This window comes from Anomaloglossus baeobatrachus, chromosome 4 (genome assembly GCF_048569485.1).
Source record: "Anomaloglossus baeobatrachus isolate aAnoBae1 chromosome 4, aAnoBae1.hap1, whole genome shotgun sequence".
NCBI lineage: Eukaryota > Metazoa > Chordata > Amphibia > Anura > Aromobatidae > Anomaloglossus > Anomaloglossus baeobatrachus.
The window spans coordinates 658,793,448-658,815,206 of record NC_134356.1 but is presented as its reverse complement, the minus strand read 5'-3'; the positions used below and the strand labels follow the sequence as shown (position 1 = coordinate 658,815,206).

The window sequence follows — 21,759 nt, the reverse complement described above, 5'->3', positions numbered from 1 at the left end:
GAGGGTTAAATAGATTCAGGAACAAGGGCAGGTGTGCCGGGTGTGAGGGAGTGATCACATCTCCCTGAGTTCTCTGCCGGAAAGGCACATATGTACTATTGTGGACTTTTTCTTTGGAATAAACCGTGTGCTGTGAACCTTGGTGCCTGGATCCCGTGTCTTCTGCAGCGCAGCCGACGACGCTACCTCACATATGGTGGAGAATCGGCGGGCATGACAGCCGGTGAGGTGTAGCATCCATCCCTGGTGACCCAGCTGCGCATGTCCTGGATTCGAGCGGCTATACTACAGCCCAAACCCGGCGACGCCATGGAGGACATAATAAAGCATTTGGCTCAGGCTAATGCACAGCAGCAACAGGCTAATGCACAGCAGCAACAGACCAATGCACACCTGCTCCAATCCTTGCAAGAGCAGGAAAAAAAATTCCAAGAACAGATGGATCAGGCCAATGCACGTCAGCAGCAAGCCTTGCAATTGCAGGAAAAAAGGCACCAAGAACAGATGGTTCTCCTGGCCAAGTCGATCCGTGCCGGACCGGCAGCAACAACCCAGGGACCGGGTGACGACGGCAGCGTCCGGAAAGCGGTGAGACAAGCGTTGCAAAAGATGACCCCGGGTGATGATGTGGAAGCGTTCCTGGCGGTGTTTGAACGGGTGGCCGAGCGGGAAAAGCTGCCGACCCCGCAGTGGGCTGAGGTATTGTCACCCTATCTGACGGGGGAACCCCAAAAAGCGTACCTGGACCTCTGTACCGAGGACGCCATTGACTATGTGACCCTGAAAGCCGAAATACTGGCTCGGTTGGGGGTGAATACCTATGTACGGGCTCAGCGGGTAAATCAGTGGTTCTTTGAGGAAGCCAAACCCGTACGCTCCCAGGCCTATGACTTGTTACATCTTGTAAAAAAGTGGTTGCAGCCTGACACTCTGAGCCCGGGGCAAATGGTGGAAAGGGTAGTAGTGGATCGTTTTGTGCGCACTTTACCCGTCACCGTTCAATGGTGGGTCGGACAGGGTGACCCGAGTACCCTGGACCAATTAGTGTCCCTGGTAGAGCGGCATGTGGCTACGCAGGACTTGATACGGGACACTGAGACTTTGCGTACCGCCCGTCGGTCCGGCCCCTCCAAGCCTAGGGCCAAGGACCCACCGCTGACACCGGTGCGGGAGTCCGCTACCGTCCCGTCTGAAGCCGCACCCTCCGTCCCTGAGGTCCGGAAAACTATGTACCCTAAACCACAAATCGTCAAGGGGGTGTCCTTCCCTATTAGATGTTGGCGGTGCCAGCGGGTGGGACATATGGAAGCCCAGTGTCCACTCACCACGGAGCCCATGGATTGTGGGGTTACCCGGCGGGGTTCAATGTATGCTCAGGTGGTGTGTACCGCTGACCTGGTCTCCCCAGAGACGGAGCCCCACTTGTGCCAAATTCAGGTGAATGGATGTCCGGTTACAGGCTTGTTGGATTCCGGAAGCTTAGTGACCCTTGTGCGATCAACCATAAGGGCTAAAGTAAAGGCCACAGGACGTACCGTGGGGGTGGTTTGCATACATGGGGACCGCCGAGACTATCCCACGGGGATAGTCACCATCACAGCACCTTGCGGTCAGGTGCAACATGAGGTGGGACTTATTAATACTCTTCCCTATGATGTGATCCTAGGAAGGGATCTGCCCTATTTTTGGACTTTATGGAAGGGACCTCCTAAGTCCCCTCAGATATTGGTCAGTCCGGGACCTGAGCCCTACAATCCTGAATCCGGGACGCCTGCCGTAGGGGTCCCCATGATAGGGACAGGATGTGAACCTGATAGGTCGCCCCTAGAGGTATTGGCAGGAGAGGCTGAGACGGTCGAGCCCATCCCGGAGTTGGAGGCGTCCCCGGATACGTTTGGGACAGCCCAACTCCAGGACCCTACATTAATACATGCCCGGAGTCGGGTGACAGTAGTTGACGGGGTGGCACAGCTGCCTGGTGCCCAGGTAAGATACCCCCATTTCGCTCTTAAGCTGGATTTACTCTACCGGGTAGATGAAATACGGGGCGTAGGGGTAGAGCAGTTGGTGGTGCCCCAGCCGTATCGCCGGCGGATCCTTGACTTGGCTCATAAACACCTGATGAGTGGTCACCTAGGGGTCAAGAAAACGCAGGAGCGAATATTGCAAAGGTTCTATTGGCCCGGGGTCTTTGGGGAGGTAAAACGGTTCTGCAAAACCTGCCCGGAGTGTCAGCTTACCGCACCCCTGACCCACTTTCGCAGTCCGTTGGTACTGTTACCCATTATAGAAGTCCCTTTTGAACGGATAGGGATGGATCTGGTGGGGCCCCTCGTAAAGTCTGCTCGAGGGCACCAGCATATCCTAGTGATCGTTGACTATGCCACCCGGTATCCAGAGGCGATACCTCTCAGACATACTGCAGCCAAGCTTATAGCTCGGGAGTTGTTTGCTGTGTTCTGCCGGGTGGGGTTGCCCAAGGAGATCCTTACGGATCAGGGGACCCCATTCATGTCTAAAGTGACCAAAGAGCTATGCCGGCTACTCCAGATCAAGCAGTTGCGTACGTCCGTGTATCATCCTCAGACGGATGGTTTAGTGGAACGATTCAATAAAACCCTGAAAACCATGCTCAAAAGGGTGATTTCCAAAGACGGGAAAGACTGGGATATGATGCTTCCCTATTTGATGTTTGCCATACGAGAGGTGCCACAGGCATCCACGGGGTTTTCGCCTTTTGAATTGTTATACGGGCGACATCCCCGGGGATTGTTGGACCTGGCAAAAGAAACCTGGGAGCAGGAGCCCACCCCCCATAAAAGTGTGATTGAACACATTTTGGGTATGCAGAACCGCATAAGCGCGGTCATGCCAATTGTGAAGGAGCATTTACAGGAGGCTCAGGCCGCGCAAAGCGGCCGCTACAATAGACAAGCCACCGTGCGGACCTTTAATCCCGGGGATCGGGTGTTGGTATTGATTCCCACGGCGGAGAGTAAATTCCTGGCTCAGTGGCAAGGCCCCTACGAGATAAAGGAAAGAGTCGGGGTGGTTAACTATAAAGTATTGCAGCCCGGTAGGCGGAAACCTGAACAAATATACCATGTCAACCTATTAAAACCGTGGCAGGAACGGGAAAGCCTGATGGCTGTTTTTTCCCCACCTCCCTCCTCTTCGGGTCGTTCACATCCGGCTCCAGCGACCTCTGGAGAGGACGAACCGGAAGTAAGGATTGGAGAAGCCCTCACCAAGACACAGAGACGAGAGGCCAGACGGTTGGTTCAGCAGAACCCCGATGTCTTCTCCGAGCTGCCCGGTAGGACCAGTCTGATACGACATGATATTGTCACCGAGCCCCACCTGAAGGTACACCTGAAGTCATACCGAGTACCGGAGGCTCGACGACAAGCCATATCGGAGGAAGTAAAGACAATGTTACGCCTGGGGGTCATCGAAAAATCCCGGAGTGAATGGGCTAGTCCGATTGTCCTAATACCAAAACCCGATGGCTCCTTAAGGTTCTGCAATGACTTTAGGAGATTGAACGAAATATCCAAGTTTGATCTTTACCCCATGCCCCGGCTGGATGAGCTGATTGATAGGCTGGGACAGGCGCGATATTTTACCACGCTCGACCTGACCAAGGGGTACTGGCAGGTGCCACTAACAGAGTCCGCCAAGGAGAAAACCGCTTTTGTTACGCCGGAGGGTCTCTTCCACTATGTTGTCTTGCCTTTTGGGTTACATGGCGCTCCGGCCACGTTCCAGAGGTTGATGGACTTAGTGCTGGAACCGCACCAGGCGTATGCATCAGCGTACCTTGATGACATCATTATTTACAGCTCCGATTGGCAGACCCACTTGGAACAGGTACAAGCGGTGGTAGACGCGCTTCGAACAGCCGGATTGACAGCCAATCCCAAGAAATGTGCGTTGGGACTCACAGAAGCCCGCTACTTGGGCTACGTAATAGGCCAAGGAGTGATTAAGCCCCAAATTAACAAAGTTGAGGCGATCCAGAAGTGGCCTAGACCCCTGACCACGAAGCAGGTTAGGGCCTTCCTGGGTATCGTGGGGTACTACAGGAGGTTTGTAAAAGATTTTGCGGGACTATCAGCCCCCTTGACGGACCTTCTCAAGGGCAAGAAGTCCGTCATGGTGCGCTGGACTCCGCAGGCCGAGGACTCCTTCCGGGCCCTGAAGGGGGTCCTGTGCGGACAGCCCGTTCTTGTAAACCCTGATTTCCGGAAAGAGTTCATAGTACAGACTGACGCCTCGGAGGTCGGCCTGGGGGCAGTGCTGTCTCAGGTGGTTCAGGGGGTGGAACACCCCGTCACCTTCTTAAGCAGGAAGCTCACCCCTCCCGAGCGGAATTATAGCGTAGTGGAGAAGGAGTGCCTGGCGATCAAGTGGGCCTTGGAGTCCCTACGCTATTACCTGCTGGGACGTCATTTTCGCTTGGTGACGGATCACTCTCCACTGGTCTGGATGAGGTCCGCCAAGGAACGGAATGCCCGGGTTACCCGGTGGTTCCTTTCTCTGCAGAACTTCCGGTTTACGGTTGAACACCGGGCCGGTAGGTTGCAGGGCAACGCCGATGCCTTGTCCCGCGGCCCGTGTTTGATGGCAGGAGTTCAACCCCGCACGCTTGAACTGAGGGGGGGGGGTGTGAGACTGTGACCGGGGTTATCTATGACGGCCGGTATGTCTCGCCCCGGTTGTGCTCACTCCATGATAATCCACTATAGGGTTAATGCTGTTTCCCTACAGGCTGAAGGGAGGGTTAAATAGATTCAGGAACAAGGGCAGGTGTGCCGGGTGTGAGGGAGTGATCACATCTCCCTGAGTTCTCTGCCGGAAAGGCACATATGTACTATTGTGGACTTTTTCTTTGGAATAAACCGTGTGCTGTGAACCTTGGTGCCTGGATCCCGTGTCTTCTGCAGCGCAGCCGACGACGCTACCTCACAATATATATATATCTCATTTGACTGCAATTTTGCTTATATCTTCCTCCATTTTAGTTACTTTATGTGGTTGCGTCATACCTGTTACTGGACCTCTACCCGGTCACACTCCCCTTCATGCTTGTTTTTAGACGGTAGATTTATTGCATGGCTGTTTGTGATCCATATTTCTATAATGAAATTTCTCAACTTTTGCACCCACTACTCTCGTCCCTTGTGTTATAATTGTATATTGAGGAGTGCTCAGCAATGGTCTAGCCTTACCGTGGCGCACCAATTGCTACTATGTTTTGCATTAGTTTGAGAATTTTTGTATTGATGATGACACTATGTGTTGTCAGGAGTGCAAAAACAGGTACGTGGCGGGGATTGGTCATACGGACAGGCCACATTATGGGATGTCAGGAGTATATAGAGGCATGTGGGCCATACACACTACTGCCGACATTATGGGATCGCAGGAGTATATACACATGTGGGGGACATATTCACTGGATATGCCACTAATTACCAGGGGCTGCAATAAAGGAGTCGGGGAACCCCAGATTTATATGTGTGAGGGTCCTGGATGCGAAACCTAAATATCCTGTAAATATGCCATAAATATATGTCCTGGGAACACCCCTCTAATTCTTAATAAAGCCAATCAGTGGCCGTGACCTCCCCCCTGTAAGAGGAAGGCTGGAGGCGGCAGGTGGGCACAGTCAGCGGTGCGGGGGATGGGTGGTGGGGGTATATGGGCTTTTTTTATTACCCCCTTGGGTAGATTGTAATTATAATTATATTGTGGACAGTCCCTGTAACTTTTGTGGAAATGGGGCTAAATCTCGGTGTTTTCTGATATATTTTGCAGAGACGAAATCTGGGCGGCCACATTGGTAACAGCCGTTAATAGTAAGTCAGGGATTATGGAAAGTATTGTGGGGAACATGGTGGAGAAGACAATGACCCCTGATGGGAGATTTCCTGGCTGCACAGGAGACCCTTGTACTGAGGACATGATACAGAGTATAATCCGGTGTATCAGTGATTATATCCCATATTGGGCCCTGTAAGGTCGGGAATAGCTCCTTCTATCGGTCGCATTATGTTGATGTTGCGCACATCGGGGCAGATTTATCACAACCGTCCACAAGACAAACTGACATCACAAAGCCGCCAACAGCTGTGGGAAAAATGTAACCTTAGCGCTGGATGGTTGCTATAGGCAACAGAGAGCGGTTATATTTATGCTGGGTCACATGATGCTGGTGCTGGGAGATGTCATGTGACGGAATGTGGAATGTTGTGGGTGATGATGTCACAGAAGACACGGTGATGTCACAGAAGCCTGGAGGTATATAAGTGGGCTCCTCCCTCCTGGACCTTATATCTTGTTAGCTATACCTTGGTGCTTAGATATTCCCTGGAGACAATGAGGATTTCCATATTGTTTCTGTGCTTTACCCTGTTCTTTCTCATCAATTACCTTCGGCTGCCGGTGAGTACCTCTCTATTATTACTAATGGCGGATGGTTTGTCCTTATAGTCATTAATGACTTTGGTGTTGCCCCCTATATAGGGTGAGATGTGACCCCTATGTTTAGTCTTCAGTCCAACAAATCCCCCCTCCATTATGTTCCCACAGACTGAAAGGGACAATTCTGTCATTTTTCATTTATTTTGTTTTAAGGGAATTTGTCGCAATTTTTTTTTTTTTTTTAAATATTTGTAGTTTTTGTTAAAAGGTTTATTTATAAATGTATGAAGGTATATGGTGTAATATTTTTCTATAAATTCCTATTGACCTGCTGGGGGCGGCCATTTTTATTTGCTGGTGGGTGTCAGAGCACGACACGTATACATGGGAAATATGGCAGCCCCTGACCATAGGATACTGTGATCAGTGTCTGCCCCTATCTCCTATACCAGTCATGGCGAACCTTTTACAGGCCGAGTGCCCAAACTGGAGCCCTAAACCCAATTTTTTTTCCGAAGTGCCAACCAATCCTATTATGTAAATAATTAATTGTAACCTTACCTTTGCCGTCTTCTCTTCAGCAGGGGCATCACGCTCATGCTTACCACACATTGAAGTTGAGTCCCTGCCCTTTCCAGACACAGCAGTTGGATTGATCTTTCTGGAAAAAATTGCAGCATATTAGACAGAGAATTTAGCCTGGAATGCAATCAGATGTCACCTGTAATCCACATCTACATTTCAAAGTCTGAACATCCTGAAATCCCATAAAGATGTACGAGTGGCTCCCCTCCCCATCATTGTGTAGTTCTGTCCCATTCCTCGGCCACTTCCTGGTAAACATGTCCCCCATCCTGATATATATTTCCTACATTCTGGTATATTTGTCCCTATCACGGCCCCATCCTGGTAAATGTCCTCCATCCTGGTAAATGTTACCCATTCTGGCATGTTCCCCCATGCTGGTAAATATACCCCATCCTGACATATTGCCCATCCTTGTAAATGTTCCCCCATCATGGCATGTACCCCATTCCTGGTAAATGTCCTCCATCCTGGTAAATGTTCCCAATCCTGGTTAATTTACCCCCATCCAGGTAAATGTACCCCTTCCTGGTAAATGTACCCTATCGTGGCATGTTTCCTCCATCCTGGCATGCATGTTTTCCCCATCCTGGCATGCATGTTTCCTCCATCCTGGCATGCATGTTTTCCCCATCCTGACATGCATGTTTCCTCCATCCTGGCATGCATGTTTCCTCCATCCTGGCATGCATGTTTTCCCCATCCTGGCATGCATGTTTCCTCCATCCTGGCATGCATGTTTTCCCCATCCTGACATGCATGTTTCCTCCATCCTGGCATGCATGTTTCCTCCATCCTGGCATGCATGTTTCCTCCATCCTGGCATGCATGTTTTCCCCATCCTGGCATGTATGTTTCCTCCATCCTGGCATGCATGTTTTCCCCATCCTGGCATGCATGTTTCCCCATCCTGGCATGCATGTTTCCCCATCCTGGCATGCATGTTTCCTCCATCCTGGCATGTATGTTTCCTCCATCCTGGCATGCATGTTTCCCCATCCTGGCATGCATGTTTCCCCATCCTGGCATGCATGTTTCCTCCATCCTGGCATGCATGTTTTCCCCATCCTGGCATGTATGTTTCCTCCATCCTGGCATGTATGTTTCCTCCATCCTGGCATGCATGTTTTCTCCATCCTGGCATGCATGTTTCCTCCATCCTGGCATGCATGTTTCCTCCATCCTGGCATGCATGTTTTCCCCATCCTGGCATGTATGTTTCCTCCATCCTGGCATGCATGTTTCCTCCATCCTCACATTAATGTTTCCTCCATCCTGGCATGCATGTTTCCTCCATCCTGGCATTCATGTTTCCTCATTCCTGGCATGCATGTTTCCTCCATCCTGGCATGCATGTTTCCTCCATCCAGGCATGCATGTTTCCTCCATCCTCACATGCATGTTTCCTCCATCCTGGCATGCATTGTTTCCCATCCTGGCATGCATGTCCCCCCCCCCCCCCATGCTGGCATGTGCGTTCCCCCACCCCATGCTGGCATGTGCGTTCCCCCTCCCCCACCCCATGCTGGCATGTGCGTTCCCCCTCCCCCACCCCAAGCTGGCATGTGCGTTCCCCCTCCCCCACCCCAAGCTGGCATGTGCTTTCCCCCTCCCCCACCCCATGCGGGCATGTGCATTCCCCCTCCCCCACCCCATGCTGGCATGTGCGTTCCCCCTCCCCCACCCCAAGCTGGCATGTGCGTTCCGCCACCCCACACTGCCAAGTGCGTCCCCCCCACCCCACGCTGCCATGTGCGTTCCCCCCACCCCACGCTGCCATGTGCGTTCCCCCACCCCATGCTGGCGCTGCCCCCCCATCCCCACCTTGGCACAGCCGCACACGAGTTATAAAAAAAAAAAAAAAGCGCAACACACAACTTACCTGCACACGCTCCCCCGCTGCGCGCTGCTGGGTCCTCAGTTCCCACGCGGCCAGCAGACGGCGCCGCTCCTCCGTCTCCTAGGCAACACACCTGCAGCCTGGGAGAGGAGGAGTGTCAGAGCGGAGGAGAAATGTCTCCTCCGCTCCAACACAGATTTGATCTGCCGGCGCCACTGCACTAGCAGATCAAAACTGCAGAATCGGGCGACAGCATGCGTGCCACCAGAATGGGCTCAGCGTTCCCCTGGTGGCACGCGAGCCATAGGTTCGCCATCACTGTCCTATACTGTGGACCTGTCCGTGGGGGGTGGAGTGGGGGGAGTCCAGATCACAGTTGTACGTGGAGTCTGGCCACTTTTTATTGCAGCTCAATGCTGTGCTCTGGGTTATCGTTTCCATTTGACACTTGTAATCGCTGTGATCTGAATGGAGCCGTCATGTCATTGAGGCGCTCAGATCACAGTAATGAATGATGAGCATTCACCAGGTCTGGGCACCAGCAATGTGGAGACGATTAATGTGATATAGGGCGGTGGTTATGGGCGAGATGCTGATTTCTCTTGCCCTGACACGCCACATGAAAGATGGGGTCCTGGTTGGGTGTGTATATTTGTGTAGTGAAGGTGATACGCCGATGCAGGCCGCATGCTGCTGCTGACCTTGGCAGGCCAGGACCATACCATGGTGCTGAGAGACCTCTGGAGATAATGAATGTCATCCTATCATTTCCCTGCTTTACGTTGCTATACCGCCTACATCACACTACACTGCCAGTCAGTATGTTCTCATCAATATGGCGGTCACATAGGATCAGGTCATGAGCACATCACCTCTTGCAGGAATTTTTATACTGGACACAATAAGGTTTAACCACCAATATTATTCTATAAATTCTTGCAATAAAGCCTAAATTTCTCCCTGATCTTCTCTGGGCTATTCCTGAAGCTTACGTTATGTTGTATCCATCACTGTATAATAATAGGGACTCTCTGATTGGATGGATTGTGTATAAATATAAAAGACTTCATTTTTCTTTGTTTTTTTTTTTTATTACAGGACGACCCACTACTTGTGGATCCCAGGAAAAGTCAATATGAGACTTCCATCAGAGTTCCTGTTTGGCTTTTCCGTGGCGCAGCCTTTATCACGGTGATGTCTGTACTCATCCTAATAGAGTACATGGCCTACAAGCTTGTCCAGAGCAAGTGGGCAAAGAGGGAGAAACCCTCTCATTCAGATCCTGAGAGCAAAAGTATTCTGGAAGAATTGAATACTTCCTTGGCTCCTGCTTCAAACTATGCCAAAGAGTCTCCTAGACGCAAGTTTAAAGTGGGGTTCAGTAAAATCGTCTGGGTCCGTACTATACCTAATGAGAACATAGGAAGAAAAGCTCGAAGTTCTACGGAGCATAATGAGAGGTTTCTGATCTATCAACGAAACCAACAACCTAGAACTCCAGAGCCGAGGACACCAGAGCCAAGACCACCAGAGCCTAGAATGGCTCCTGCTCCTCAGGATTCAAAAGAAACTCCTAAACGCAAGTTTAAAGTGGGTTTCAGTGATATTGTCTGGGTTCGTACTATACCTAATGACAACAGAGGAAAAAGAGCTCGAAGTTCTACGGAGCATAATGAGAGGTTTCTGATCTATCAACGAAACCAACAACCTAGAACTCCAGAGCCGAGGACACCAGAGCCAAGACCACCAGAGCCTAGAATGGCTCCTGCTCCTCAGGATTCAAAAGAAACTCCTAAACGCAAGTTTAAAGTGGGTTTCAGTGATATTGTGTGGGTTCGTAGTATACCTAATGACAACACAGGAAAAAGAGCTCGAAGTTCAACAGAGCATAACGAGAGATTACTGATCTTTGAACGCAACCCACAACTCAGAACACCAGAGCCAAAAATGCTCACAACCACGCAACCCAGAATCAAAAAGAGAAGTTTTTTCTCTAGATGTTTTCGAGGCGAAAACGATTAAGGCGTTTCCATCGCTTTTGTGCCAACTGGTCCGGAGCCATCCAGGTATGAGTGACGCCTCCTGATGTCATCGACATTTCACCTCCCTGTCTACTTTTGCTAACTCTGCTGGGTTAGGTTATTCTTTACCATCTGTAAATTTGATGTCCACTTTCCTACAGATAACAAGAAGATTGAATTTCAGACCTGTGAACGACAGAAAGCCGTAGGGTCTTTACCTGTTGATGGCTCCCATCGCTTTTTTCTCAACTAATCAGGATCCATCAAAGGTATGAATGACGCCTTCTGATGTCATCGGCATTTTACTTCCCTGTCTCCTTTTGCTAAGCTTACACGGTTAGGTTATTCATTACTATCTGTAAATTTGATATCCACTTTCCTACAGATAAAAAAAGCCTGAAGTTCAGTCAAGTGAATAATAGAAAGCCGGAGGGTCTTTACCTGTTGATGGCTCCCATCACTTCTGTCTCAACTGATCCAGGATTCATCAAAGGTATGAGTGATGCCTCCTGATGTCATTGAACTTTCACCTCCCTGTTTCCTTTTGCTAATTCTACAGAGCTAGGTTGTTCTTTACCATCTGTAAATTTGATGTTCACTTTCCTACAGATAATGAGAAGCCTGAAGTTCAGACCTAAGAACAGCTTTAAGCCGGAGGGTATTTACCTGTTGATGGCTACCAGCCGGATGGTATTTACCTGTTGATGGCTACCAGCCGGAGGGTATTTACCTGTTGATGGCACTCAGTAGGAAGATCAAGAATTTGTCCCTTATTCAAGGGACTCTGTGACACCAGTCATCATGAACCATCCACTAACTATACGGTTAGTCCACCTCACCTTGGACCATCAGGGAGGACACTTCTACCAATGTCCACATGTCACAATACCCTTCTATGCCAAATGCTGTTTTACTGGGGGCATGTGGACCGTTAAACTCCATACAGGCATGGAGAAACACCCCAACAGACCAGAAGGTAATAGTTACCTATTGTAGGCAAGTTTAATAATTTTGATAACTTTTTCATTTTGCCACACTTTACTATTTAACCATGCTAACATATCACCTTACAGTTCTGGTACCACTAATCCTTAGTGTCCTTTGGTATCCCCAATCCCCAGCATTCTCCAAACAAATTATTATCTCACCTTCTCTCTTATCCTCCCACCTGACCTCATCTGCTAACCTGCTCCTAAACCTCAGATCTCCTCTACTAAAACACAAAACATGCCTTCCACTCTCCTTCTCCCACTGCCTCTACATCTCTCTGTTTCCCCTCACTACTGACAATATATATCTCCCAATCCTGGACCCCCACAGCTGCTACCCCCCATTAATTCTCCCTCCTATCGCTCCTCACCTATTAGAAAATAGCACAATCTCACCAACGCAAAACTCATTCCCTTGACCCCCACTCCGTCGTTCCCTTTCTCTGGAGAGCCTTGCTGACATTCCCACTATCATCACAGATGATTTTAATATCCCAATTCACACCCACCAGTCAGCAGCCTCCAAACTGCAGTCATTTGCTTCATCCTTTGGTGTTACTCAGTGGTGCTCAGCAACCACCTACACAGATGGACGTCCACTAGACCTCATCTTCACCCACCTCTGATCCCTATCTAACCTCACCTTTAGCTCTATCCAACCACAATCTACTCACTTTCTCACCCATGTCCTCCTCACCTGTCCCCCTTTTCCATCAACTAATAAACACCCGCAAAAACCTCACACACCTACTCACACACTAACTCTACTCTACCCCTGTCCTCCTCCATATCCTCACTCCACAACGCAGAAAGTGCCACTGTTTTCCACAACGCCACACTCACATCAGCTATGCGAATCAATAGACAACACTGACACAATCTCACTAAAAGGTTGAGACAAGTGCCCATGGTTATGCTGGAAGAAAACACTCACAAGAGCTCAAATAATTATTCAACAATTATATCTCTCTCTTTCGCCCCCCACCACCCTCTCGACGCCCCCAATCTCTGCAAAAAACTTTGCTGCACATTTCAAAAATAAGATTGACCAAACAAGGCAAGTTTTATACTTCAATCACTACAATCCTTGTAAATAACAGACCACAGGCCCTCCTCCATAACCTTCCTCCCCATCATCAGTGGAGAACTTAATCATCTCCTCTCCTAATCGCACCTCACCATGTGTGCACTTGACCAAATACCATCCTCCCCCCAAGCTCACCACCAGACTTATTCTGGCCCTATCCCATCTCTTCCAGCTATCGTTAACTTCTGATACCTTCCCTTCTTCTTCCAAACATGCCCATGATCACACATCCTAAAACAGCCATCCCATGACTCAATTTCTATGTCCAGCTATCGCCTCATATCGCTACTCCTATTTGCCTTGAAACTCCTCGAACAGCATGTCCATGCTAAACTTTCCTCCCACCTCTCATCTAGGTCACGCTTCGACAACCTGCGATCCATTTTCCTTACCCACAACTACAATGAAACTGCCCTGGCCGAAATTACAAATGCCTTTTTGCCAAACCTAACGCACAATTCTCTATCCTCCCTCTTCTACTGTAGACTTGTCCTCTGCATTCAACACAGTCGACCACTCTCTCCTACTACAAATCATCTCTTCTCTTCCTTTGGTATCAATACCTTGCCCTCTTCTGGATCTCCTGTTACCATTCCAAGTGTACATTTAGTATCTCCCACTCCCACACTACCTCCTTATCCGGCCATGTCTGTATTGATGTTCCTCAAGGCTCTGTCCTAGGACCTCTACTCTTCTCCATCTATACTTCTTGCCTGGGCCAGCTTGTAAGTCCCTTGGCTTCCAGTACCACTTATACTCTGATTACACTCAGAGCTACCTCTATGACCCAGACGTCACCTCTCTGCTGTTCAGAATGTAAAAAAGTATATCAGCCATATCCTTCTTCTCATCACATTTCTCCAGGTCAATGTGGAAAGAACTGAACTCATCATCTTTCCTCCAACTCCCCTACCTGAACTTTTTATCACAATAAACATCATGCTTTCTCTGTACTGGAAGTCTGCTGCTTCAAGCAACCCTTGACTCGGCATTAGCCTTTAAACCATACATCTAAGCTTTCTCAACCTCCTGCTGCCTCCAACTCAAAATATTTCCAGAATCCGTCCTTTCCTCAACTCTGAATCTATTAAAATTCTAGTGTACGCCCTCATCATATCCCGCCTTGACTACTGCAACATCTACTTCTGTGGCTTTCCTGCTAAAACTCTTTAACCTCTCCAGTCCGTCCTTAACTCTGCTGTCCGACTAATCTACCTATCTCTTTGCTACTCCTCTGCTCTGCAAATCCTTCCATTTTCTCCAAATATCTGCAAACTAATGCCCAGATATACTCCACATGTGATCTTCGGTCCTGCCAAGACCTCCTTCTCTCCTCCACACTTATTTTTCCCCCACCCAGTCACCTTCAAGACTTCTCCCGAGGATTCCTCATCCTCTGTTATTCTGTGCCCCAAGTCCAATTATTATCCACCACATTGAGAACCTGCAGATGGAGCTTTAAAACCCATCTCCTCAAGAAAGTAAATATTCTGCAATGACCCCGCTTCCACTTCACCACCATTGAGGGGCGCCGCAAACCCTGCCCCCCAACCTAATGTCTCCACCTTCATAATCCTACAGAATATAAGCCTACAAGAGCAGGGTCCTCTCCTCTCTGTACCAGTCTGTCATTGTTATCATGTTCAGTGCAACTTATATCTGTATTTCGTATGTACCCCCACCCCTTCTCATGTTCAGCACCGTGGAATCTATGGTGCTCTATAAATAATAATAATACTAATAAAAATATTAATCTCTTCATCAGGTGTTGGACCAAGAAGTGTTTGGTTATAGCTGAAAAATCACATAACTGTGAGAAGAAGGCTAGTACCAACAGACACGTCTATGGGCGACATGGTGGCTCAGTGGTTAGCACTGCAGTCTTGCAGCGTTGGGGTCCTGGGTTCAAATCCCACCAAGGACAACATCTGCAAGGAGTTTGTATGTTCTCCCCGTGTTTGCGTGGGTTTCCTCCGGGTACTCCGGTTTCCTCCCACACTCCAAAGATATACTGATAGGGAATTCATCATCACCGCACCACAAGGCGGCTCCATCATGTAAATTAATAAATATCATAAAGCTGTAAAAGTATCAAGTAATTTATTTTCAAGATAGAAAGCAGAATATATAGCGTATTCAGTTATAGAGGGCGCGTAAGACAACTAACTACATAACTAATCATATGCTAAATAGCTGCAAGTCACATTTCTGTATGAGATAGCCGAGATGATTGTCTATAAAATGAAGGTCGTCTCATGCTCAAAGCTGTAGAGGATGGTGCGATATGGAGCCTGAAAATCAAAAGTTCAAACACTTGTTACCCTTTTGCTTGTCACTGTATACATACATGGGATGAAGCGCCATGGAATGGAACGCCAATGTCTAATGGCTGTGACTGCTGTAAACATTCAAAACATTCAATATTGGGACTCACCCAGGGCTCTGAGATGGGGGAAGATGAAAGGCGGCAGCATCAGCGCCGGTGCCCAGAGGAGCAGAATCCATCTTCTTACCAGTTATCAGAGTCAGGACTGGAGGGTGCGCACTCCGTCCACAAGACGTCCCTGTGCTGCTAGTGACACTGCTGTGTGCGCTGTGCCGGGGAGTCGTGAGTGTCCAAACGCATGAACACTGAGTGAGGCAAGTGGAAGGTTAAAAGGGCCCACTTTGAACTTTGCTGCTCCGGCCCATTGGGCATTTGATGTCCTCACTAATAAATACCATCAGGATGTCATACATTCTAGACCAGTGTTTCCCAAACTCCAGTCCTCATGGCCCCCAACAAGTCATGTTTTCAGGATTTCCTTACTATTGAACAGGTGATGGAATCATTATCAAGGCATCACCTGCGCTATATTAAGGAAATCCTGAAAACATGACCTGTTGGGGGTCATGAGGACTGGTGTTTGGGAACCACTGTTCTAGATACACACACACACACACTTACCACCGTTCCACCTCCTGTTCAGCTCTTCCTCAGTGTACAAGACCTGTGGTGACATCATGGTCACATCATGGAGATTTCAGCAAAGGTCATCAAGCAGTCTCCACATCGGAAGCTACATGGATAATGCTATTATTAGTGTGGCCCTGCTGTAGACGCTTGGGGCCCTTGGGTGCCCTGGGCAATTGCCTTGCCCTAACATCGACCCTGCATGGGAGCTTTGTCTGCACTGAATATGGTAAGGCATGTGACTGGATCTCATGGGAGCCATGTCTGCACTGTAAATCGGAGGTCATATGGCTGCCTTGTATACCAGAGGGCATGTGGCTGCCATGTATACTAGAGGGCATGTGGCTGCCATGTATACTAGAGGGCATGTGGCTGCCTTGTATACCAGAGGGCATGTGGCTGCCATGTATACTAGAGGGCATGTGGCTGCCTTGTATACCAGAGGGCATGTGGCTGCCATGTATACTAGAGGGCATGTGGCTGCCTTGTATACCAGAGGGCATGTGGCTGCCTTGTATACCAGAGGGCATGTGGCTGCCATGTATACTAGAGGGCATGTGGCTGCCTTGTATACCAGAGGGCATGTGGCTGCCATGTATACTAGAGGGCATGTGGCTGCCTTGTATACCAGAGGGCATGTGGCTGCCATGTATACTAGAGGGCATGTGGCTGCCTTGTATACCAGAGGGCATGTGGGCAGGAGATTTCTGTTTATGTGCATTATCCCAATGTAAAATAATTCAATGTATAATGTATTAAGGTTGTGCAGATGTAGCACTGTTAGCCACTTCTTAGTTAGGCTAGTTTCACACTTGCGTTCAGCGCAGTCCGTCACTATGGAGAATAGCGCAGTCCGTTAACGCACTGCGCTATTTTCCGTAGACTTGTATGGACGACGCACTGTAATGCAAGTGTCTGCGTTGCATCCGCTGGACGACGCAGCGTCGTTATTTTGACGCTGCGTCGGGCGGATGGAACGCAGCATGTAACGTTTTTCTGCGCTTGGCGGAGTGTCAAAAAAACGCAATCTGCAGGAATCCGTTAGGCGTCCGTTGTTTTTATAATGGACGCCTATGGTGGCGGATTCCGTTAGATTGCGTCATTTGACGGATTCCGTTAACGCACCTGACTTTACACAACTGCGCATGCTCAGATGTGTAAAGTCAAGGAAAAAAAACTACAACGGACTGCGTTATTTTGTACGATCTGTAGCATGCGTTGTGCCACTATATGCAACGCATCCGTTGCATGCGTCACACAATGCAATGCTACGGATCCCGTTCAACGCAGGTGTGAAACTAGCCTTACACAAGGAGCTTAGAGCAAGGTGGGAGGAGTGACAAATGGCCAGTCTGTTGTTTGGAAAGGCCTTGTTAGGTACCAGTTCTGCAGTAGTGGTCTTGGAGTGAAGATGTGACCTCGTTACTTGGGTCCGTCGTTTGGTAAAAATCTATAAAAACTGGAAAAAAAAAGCATTTTCCTTCTGGCCAACAGATGACACTTTTTCCAATATTTGCTCCCAGCGACTGACGAATATGAATTATTTGCTAGAATAGAACAACAGCAAAGATGAATGACTCTCTATATCTGACAGCGCGGAGAGAGGAATAACACATAAATCACATTATTCAGGTAATTACAGAACGGCAGGTACCTTTCTGTATACCGTGTCCAAGGAAATACCAACTGCGCCACCCAGGGGTGAATTTGCGGATTAGCACTTGAAAAACTTTTAACAGGTATATACTTCTATAGAGAGGTGAATAAAATCTCAAAAGGTGTGCTCAGGTTTATATACAGTACAGACCAAACGTTTGGACACACCTTCTCATTCAAAGAGTTTTCTTTATTTTCATGGCTCTGAAAAGTGTAGATTCACATTGAAGGCATCAAAACTATGAATTACCACATGTGGAATGAAATCACAAAAAAGTGTGAAACAACTGAAAACAAGTCTTCTATTCTAGGTTCTTCTGAGTAGCCACCTTTTGCTTTGATTACTGCTTTGCACACTCTTGGCATTCTCTTGATCTACCTGATTACTGAACCTTTCCCCAAAACTGTTTTTTTCCAGTACATCTCAGGCGACGTGATGCTATGAGAATGTGACGCAAGGTACGGGGAAGTAACAAGCGAACGGCGAAAAGGAAAGTCTGTGTCTAGGGAAAGGGGAGATGGTGACCCCTGACGAAACCTACCGCTGGTTCCTTGCTTCTCTCACCACCCTAGATAGGATCCGCACCTCTGCGCCGAGCAGCATACCGGGCCTTAGATAGGGAGCGATTGGGATGAGCTTAGTCAACCTCATTAAGAGCTAAAGAAGACACATGGAAAAGTAAACAAAGAACTTATTTCCAGATGACTCAGGGAGAGGAACTGCAGCAACAACAAAGTTTCTTCAGATGAATACAAGCTGACTGCTTGAGTGAAGACTTGTTAAGGTTAAAATTAGACCCATAACCAGCACAAAGTAAGGGGGAATGAGGGTACTTAAAGACACCAAGAGAAGTTCTAATAAAAAACAGCTGAAAATGGTGAGGAACTCTGTAGGGTCCTAAAGGGACAGGGATAAACCCCAAGCAGTGAAAAAGGGAAAGTCAGGGAGCAGCTTGTGTAGCCAAACGCTGCGACCTTCTACAGCTGGACACGACAAGCGTGACACACCTGTGACAGAGAACTTGATTTTTGCTGGATGAGATACTTTTGAATGGCACCATTGAATGGCACCATTCACTCTACCTTAAAACAGAAAAACGAGGAAAAAAAAAAAATTCAACTGCGGTGAAATCTAATATATAAAGCTGAATGTGTGTGTGTGTGTGTGTGTGTATGTGTATGTCCGGTCTCTTTGTCTGTGTCTGTCTCTTTGTGTCTGTCTCTTACCCTGTCTATATCTGTTTCTTACGCTGTCTGTGTCTGCCTCTTTCCCTGTCTGTGTCTGCCTCTTTCCCTGTCTGTGTCTGCCTCTTTCCCTGGCTGCATTATGACACGCCAACATTCCATATAAGGGCGTGGCTGTGCATTCTTCTGAAGTTCTGGCTGCACTGCGGCTCCCAGCTCCATTCGCTTTAAAGGAGACAGGTTTTTTGGTGAATAACCGTAAAGAGCGGGGTTAAAATTTCCCCTCAAAACATAGCCTATGACGCTCTCGGGGTCCAGAAGTGTGAGTGTGCAAAATTTTGTGGCTGTAGCTGCGACGGTGCAGATGCCAATCCCGGACACACACACACACACACACACACACACATTCAGCTTTATATATTAGATTAGGTATCTTTTCGGAATGTCTTTGTTCCTGTTATTACAATTAGGGCATCAGGAAAGTTAGGGGATGCTGATGTGCCGTCCCCTGTGCCAGCAGCCGCCGCTGCTCGGATCCGGACCTCCTAAGGGTGGTGGCTCGAGGGTCTCCGGACCCGGGGGTCTCGCGGGCACGCCGAATAAATGGGGGGACGTAGATGTAAGGGCTAGGCCGTATTAAGTTCGTGACGCCACCTACGGTGTGTGGTGAGGTGGGACACCACCGCTGCTGTTATAGGGCACCCGGGGAGATGTAGTGGCAGCTGGATGTTGACCCCTCCGTGGGTAGGGATGGATGCCCCGGGGCCCGGTGTCTTGGTGCAGGGTATAGCAACAACAGGGGAACGTTTTGGTTACTCACAGTAAATGAACCACACGAGTCTTTGGTAAACCAAGGTGCTGGTGGCCGGCCGCTGCCGGTTGCATTCGGGACCCCCATCCAGGCTGGTGGTCTCTATTTTTTTCCTCTGCACTGACTTTGTGTATGGTGGATTACCTAGTGTGGAACTCAGGAGTCCACTCCCGGCTGGATATGGCCTAGGGAGACGTGCCCGCAGACGCAGGCCCGTGGGATCTATGGGCCCTGGCGGTGACCTCTTATCCCTATCGGTTGGCTGTTGTCTTCTATGAGGGACTTTGGGTGGGACAGAACCTCTAGTCCTGGCCTCAATCGGTTAATTAACCAGGCCGCTGGTTTCCGGATCTGGCTTCAGGGTCCGAGTACCCCCTTTTGTGCTCCGGTTTCAGGGTCGGTTCCCTGTGTCGGTACCGGCGGGCTATAACCCTGTCCCGGTCCACCTCAGTTCTGCCGAGCCTTCTTCCCATCTCCTGCTGATGTAGACCACCGTCTGCCTCTTAGCCAGAGGCACCAGGGCTCCGACCCTGGCACCGCTCAACTTGAACTTCCTCTGCTGGAGCTACACCTAGCTCCAGCCCACCTCCTCTCCACTTGAACTATAAACTTCTCTCCGTGTTTTCCTGCCCCAGGCTGTCTTGACCCCTGGGTGGGCGTGTCCAACCGCCTGGTCCCGCCCACTGGTGTGTTCCTCTTTCCCTAAGGGGGGGTGACTAGGGTTTCAGGTCGGCTATGTGTTTCCTAAGTGAGGGAAGGTTGTTAGGCGGGGGCCTATCTCTGACTACCTGGTTTTGCCAGGGTGTCACACTGAAATGTTGAAGCCTTACAGGGCCATGTGCATTAGTTTAAAGGGAACCTGTCAGGTGCAGTATGCACCCAGGACCATGAGCAGTTCTGGGTGCATATTGCTAATACCTGCCTAACCGTCCCTGTATACAATAGCATAGATAGAGATCTTTATAAAAAGTATTTCTAAAGATCTTATATCTTATTCTAATGAGCGCAGGGACTAGTCCCCTGGGTGTTATAACCCCCGACTAGTCGCCCTCTACGCATGTTAGTGTACTGCCCCGCGCTCGGCTGCAGCCGAGCCGCTTGGATCCGGGCTCGTGTGTCGGTGGCTCAAGCGTCTCCAAACCGGGGGTCACTTCGCTGTGCAAGGGGGTTGGCGCTTTGCAGGGGGTTTTTAGATTTAATGTTCGTGACGCCACCCACGGGTTGTGGTGAATGTAGGCAGGGCCGGCCTTAGCCTGAATGGCGCCCTGTGCAAAACTGCCCTTTGGTGCCCCCCCCTTACTGATTTTGTACCCAGTTTCCAGGAAACAAACGAGGACCGGAGGCCATTTTTTTTTTCATATCCTAAGAAAATAGATTTCTTCAAATGTACAATAAAGTCCTCCAGATTTGTGCTGGAGAATCTGCTTTTCAATCCACATTAATTCCACCACATCTGAAATTATTGTTATTGGGGTCTTCTCATCTCATACATGCTGTATGCCTGGATATTACATTATGGATGGTACATATGGATCCCCCCCAATGGGGCGCACATGTATCTGCAGAATAAGGCGCTGCTGCTCTTTGGGGAGAGATGGTATAAATTCCTATACACTTAGAGCGGCGCAGGTTGTGGTCCCATTGGTGGGATCAACATCTACTATACAAATTGGAGGAGGAGTGTTTAAACTAGGAATGGGGGGCGAGGGTATTCACTTTATAGAAGGGGAATGTAGTGCAGATAGTGACCAGGGCACAAGTAATGAAATTGGGGGTGGTACGGGGGGAAGGGTTAGGACAGTTAATACAGTAAGCAGGAATACAGGTACAGAGTCATACGTAACGTGCATGTACACTAATGCCCGAAGCCTCACAAATAAGGTGGAGGAATTAGAATTAATATTGTTGGAAGAAAATTATGATATAGTGGGGATATCAGAGACATGGCTGGATGAGAGCTATGACTGGGCTGTTAATTTACAGGGTTATAGCCTATTCAGGAATGACCGTACAAATAAGCGAGGGGGAGGTGTGTGTATATATGTAAAATCATCCTTAAAACCCATCCTGCGTGACAACATATGTGAGGGTACTGAGAATGTAGAGTCCCTATGGGTGGAGATAAGGGGGGGAGAATGAATAATAAAATACTGATAGGGGTGTGTTATAAGACGCCGAATATTATGGAAGAGGTAGAGAATCTCCC

General features: G+C 48.9%; 1 protein-coding gene across 1 annotated transcript; it reads left to right on the top strand.

Moving 5' to 3' along the window:
• Positions 1-6,370: 6,370 nt before the first annotated feature.
• LOC142302038 (uncharacterized) lies at positions 6,371-11,842 on the top strand. The gene is made up of 5 exons (XM_075343113.1): positions 6,371-6,447; positions 9,950-10,917; positions 11,034-11,141; positions 11,258-11,365; positions 11,482-11,842. Exons 1-2 carry the CDS (start codon positions 6,382-6,384, stop codon positions 10,871-10,873), a joined length of 990 nt encoding a protein of 329 aa, XP_075199228.1. The 5' UTR covers positions 6,371-6,381; the 3' UTR covers positions 10,874-10,917; positions 11,034-11,141; positions 11,258-11,365; positions 11,482-11,842.
• The last annotated feature ends 9,917 nt before the right edge of the window (positions 11,843-21,759 follow it).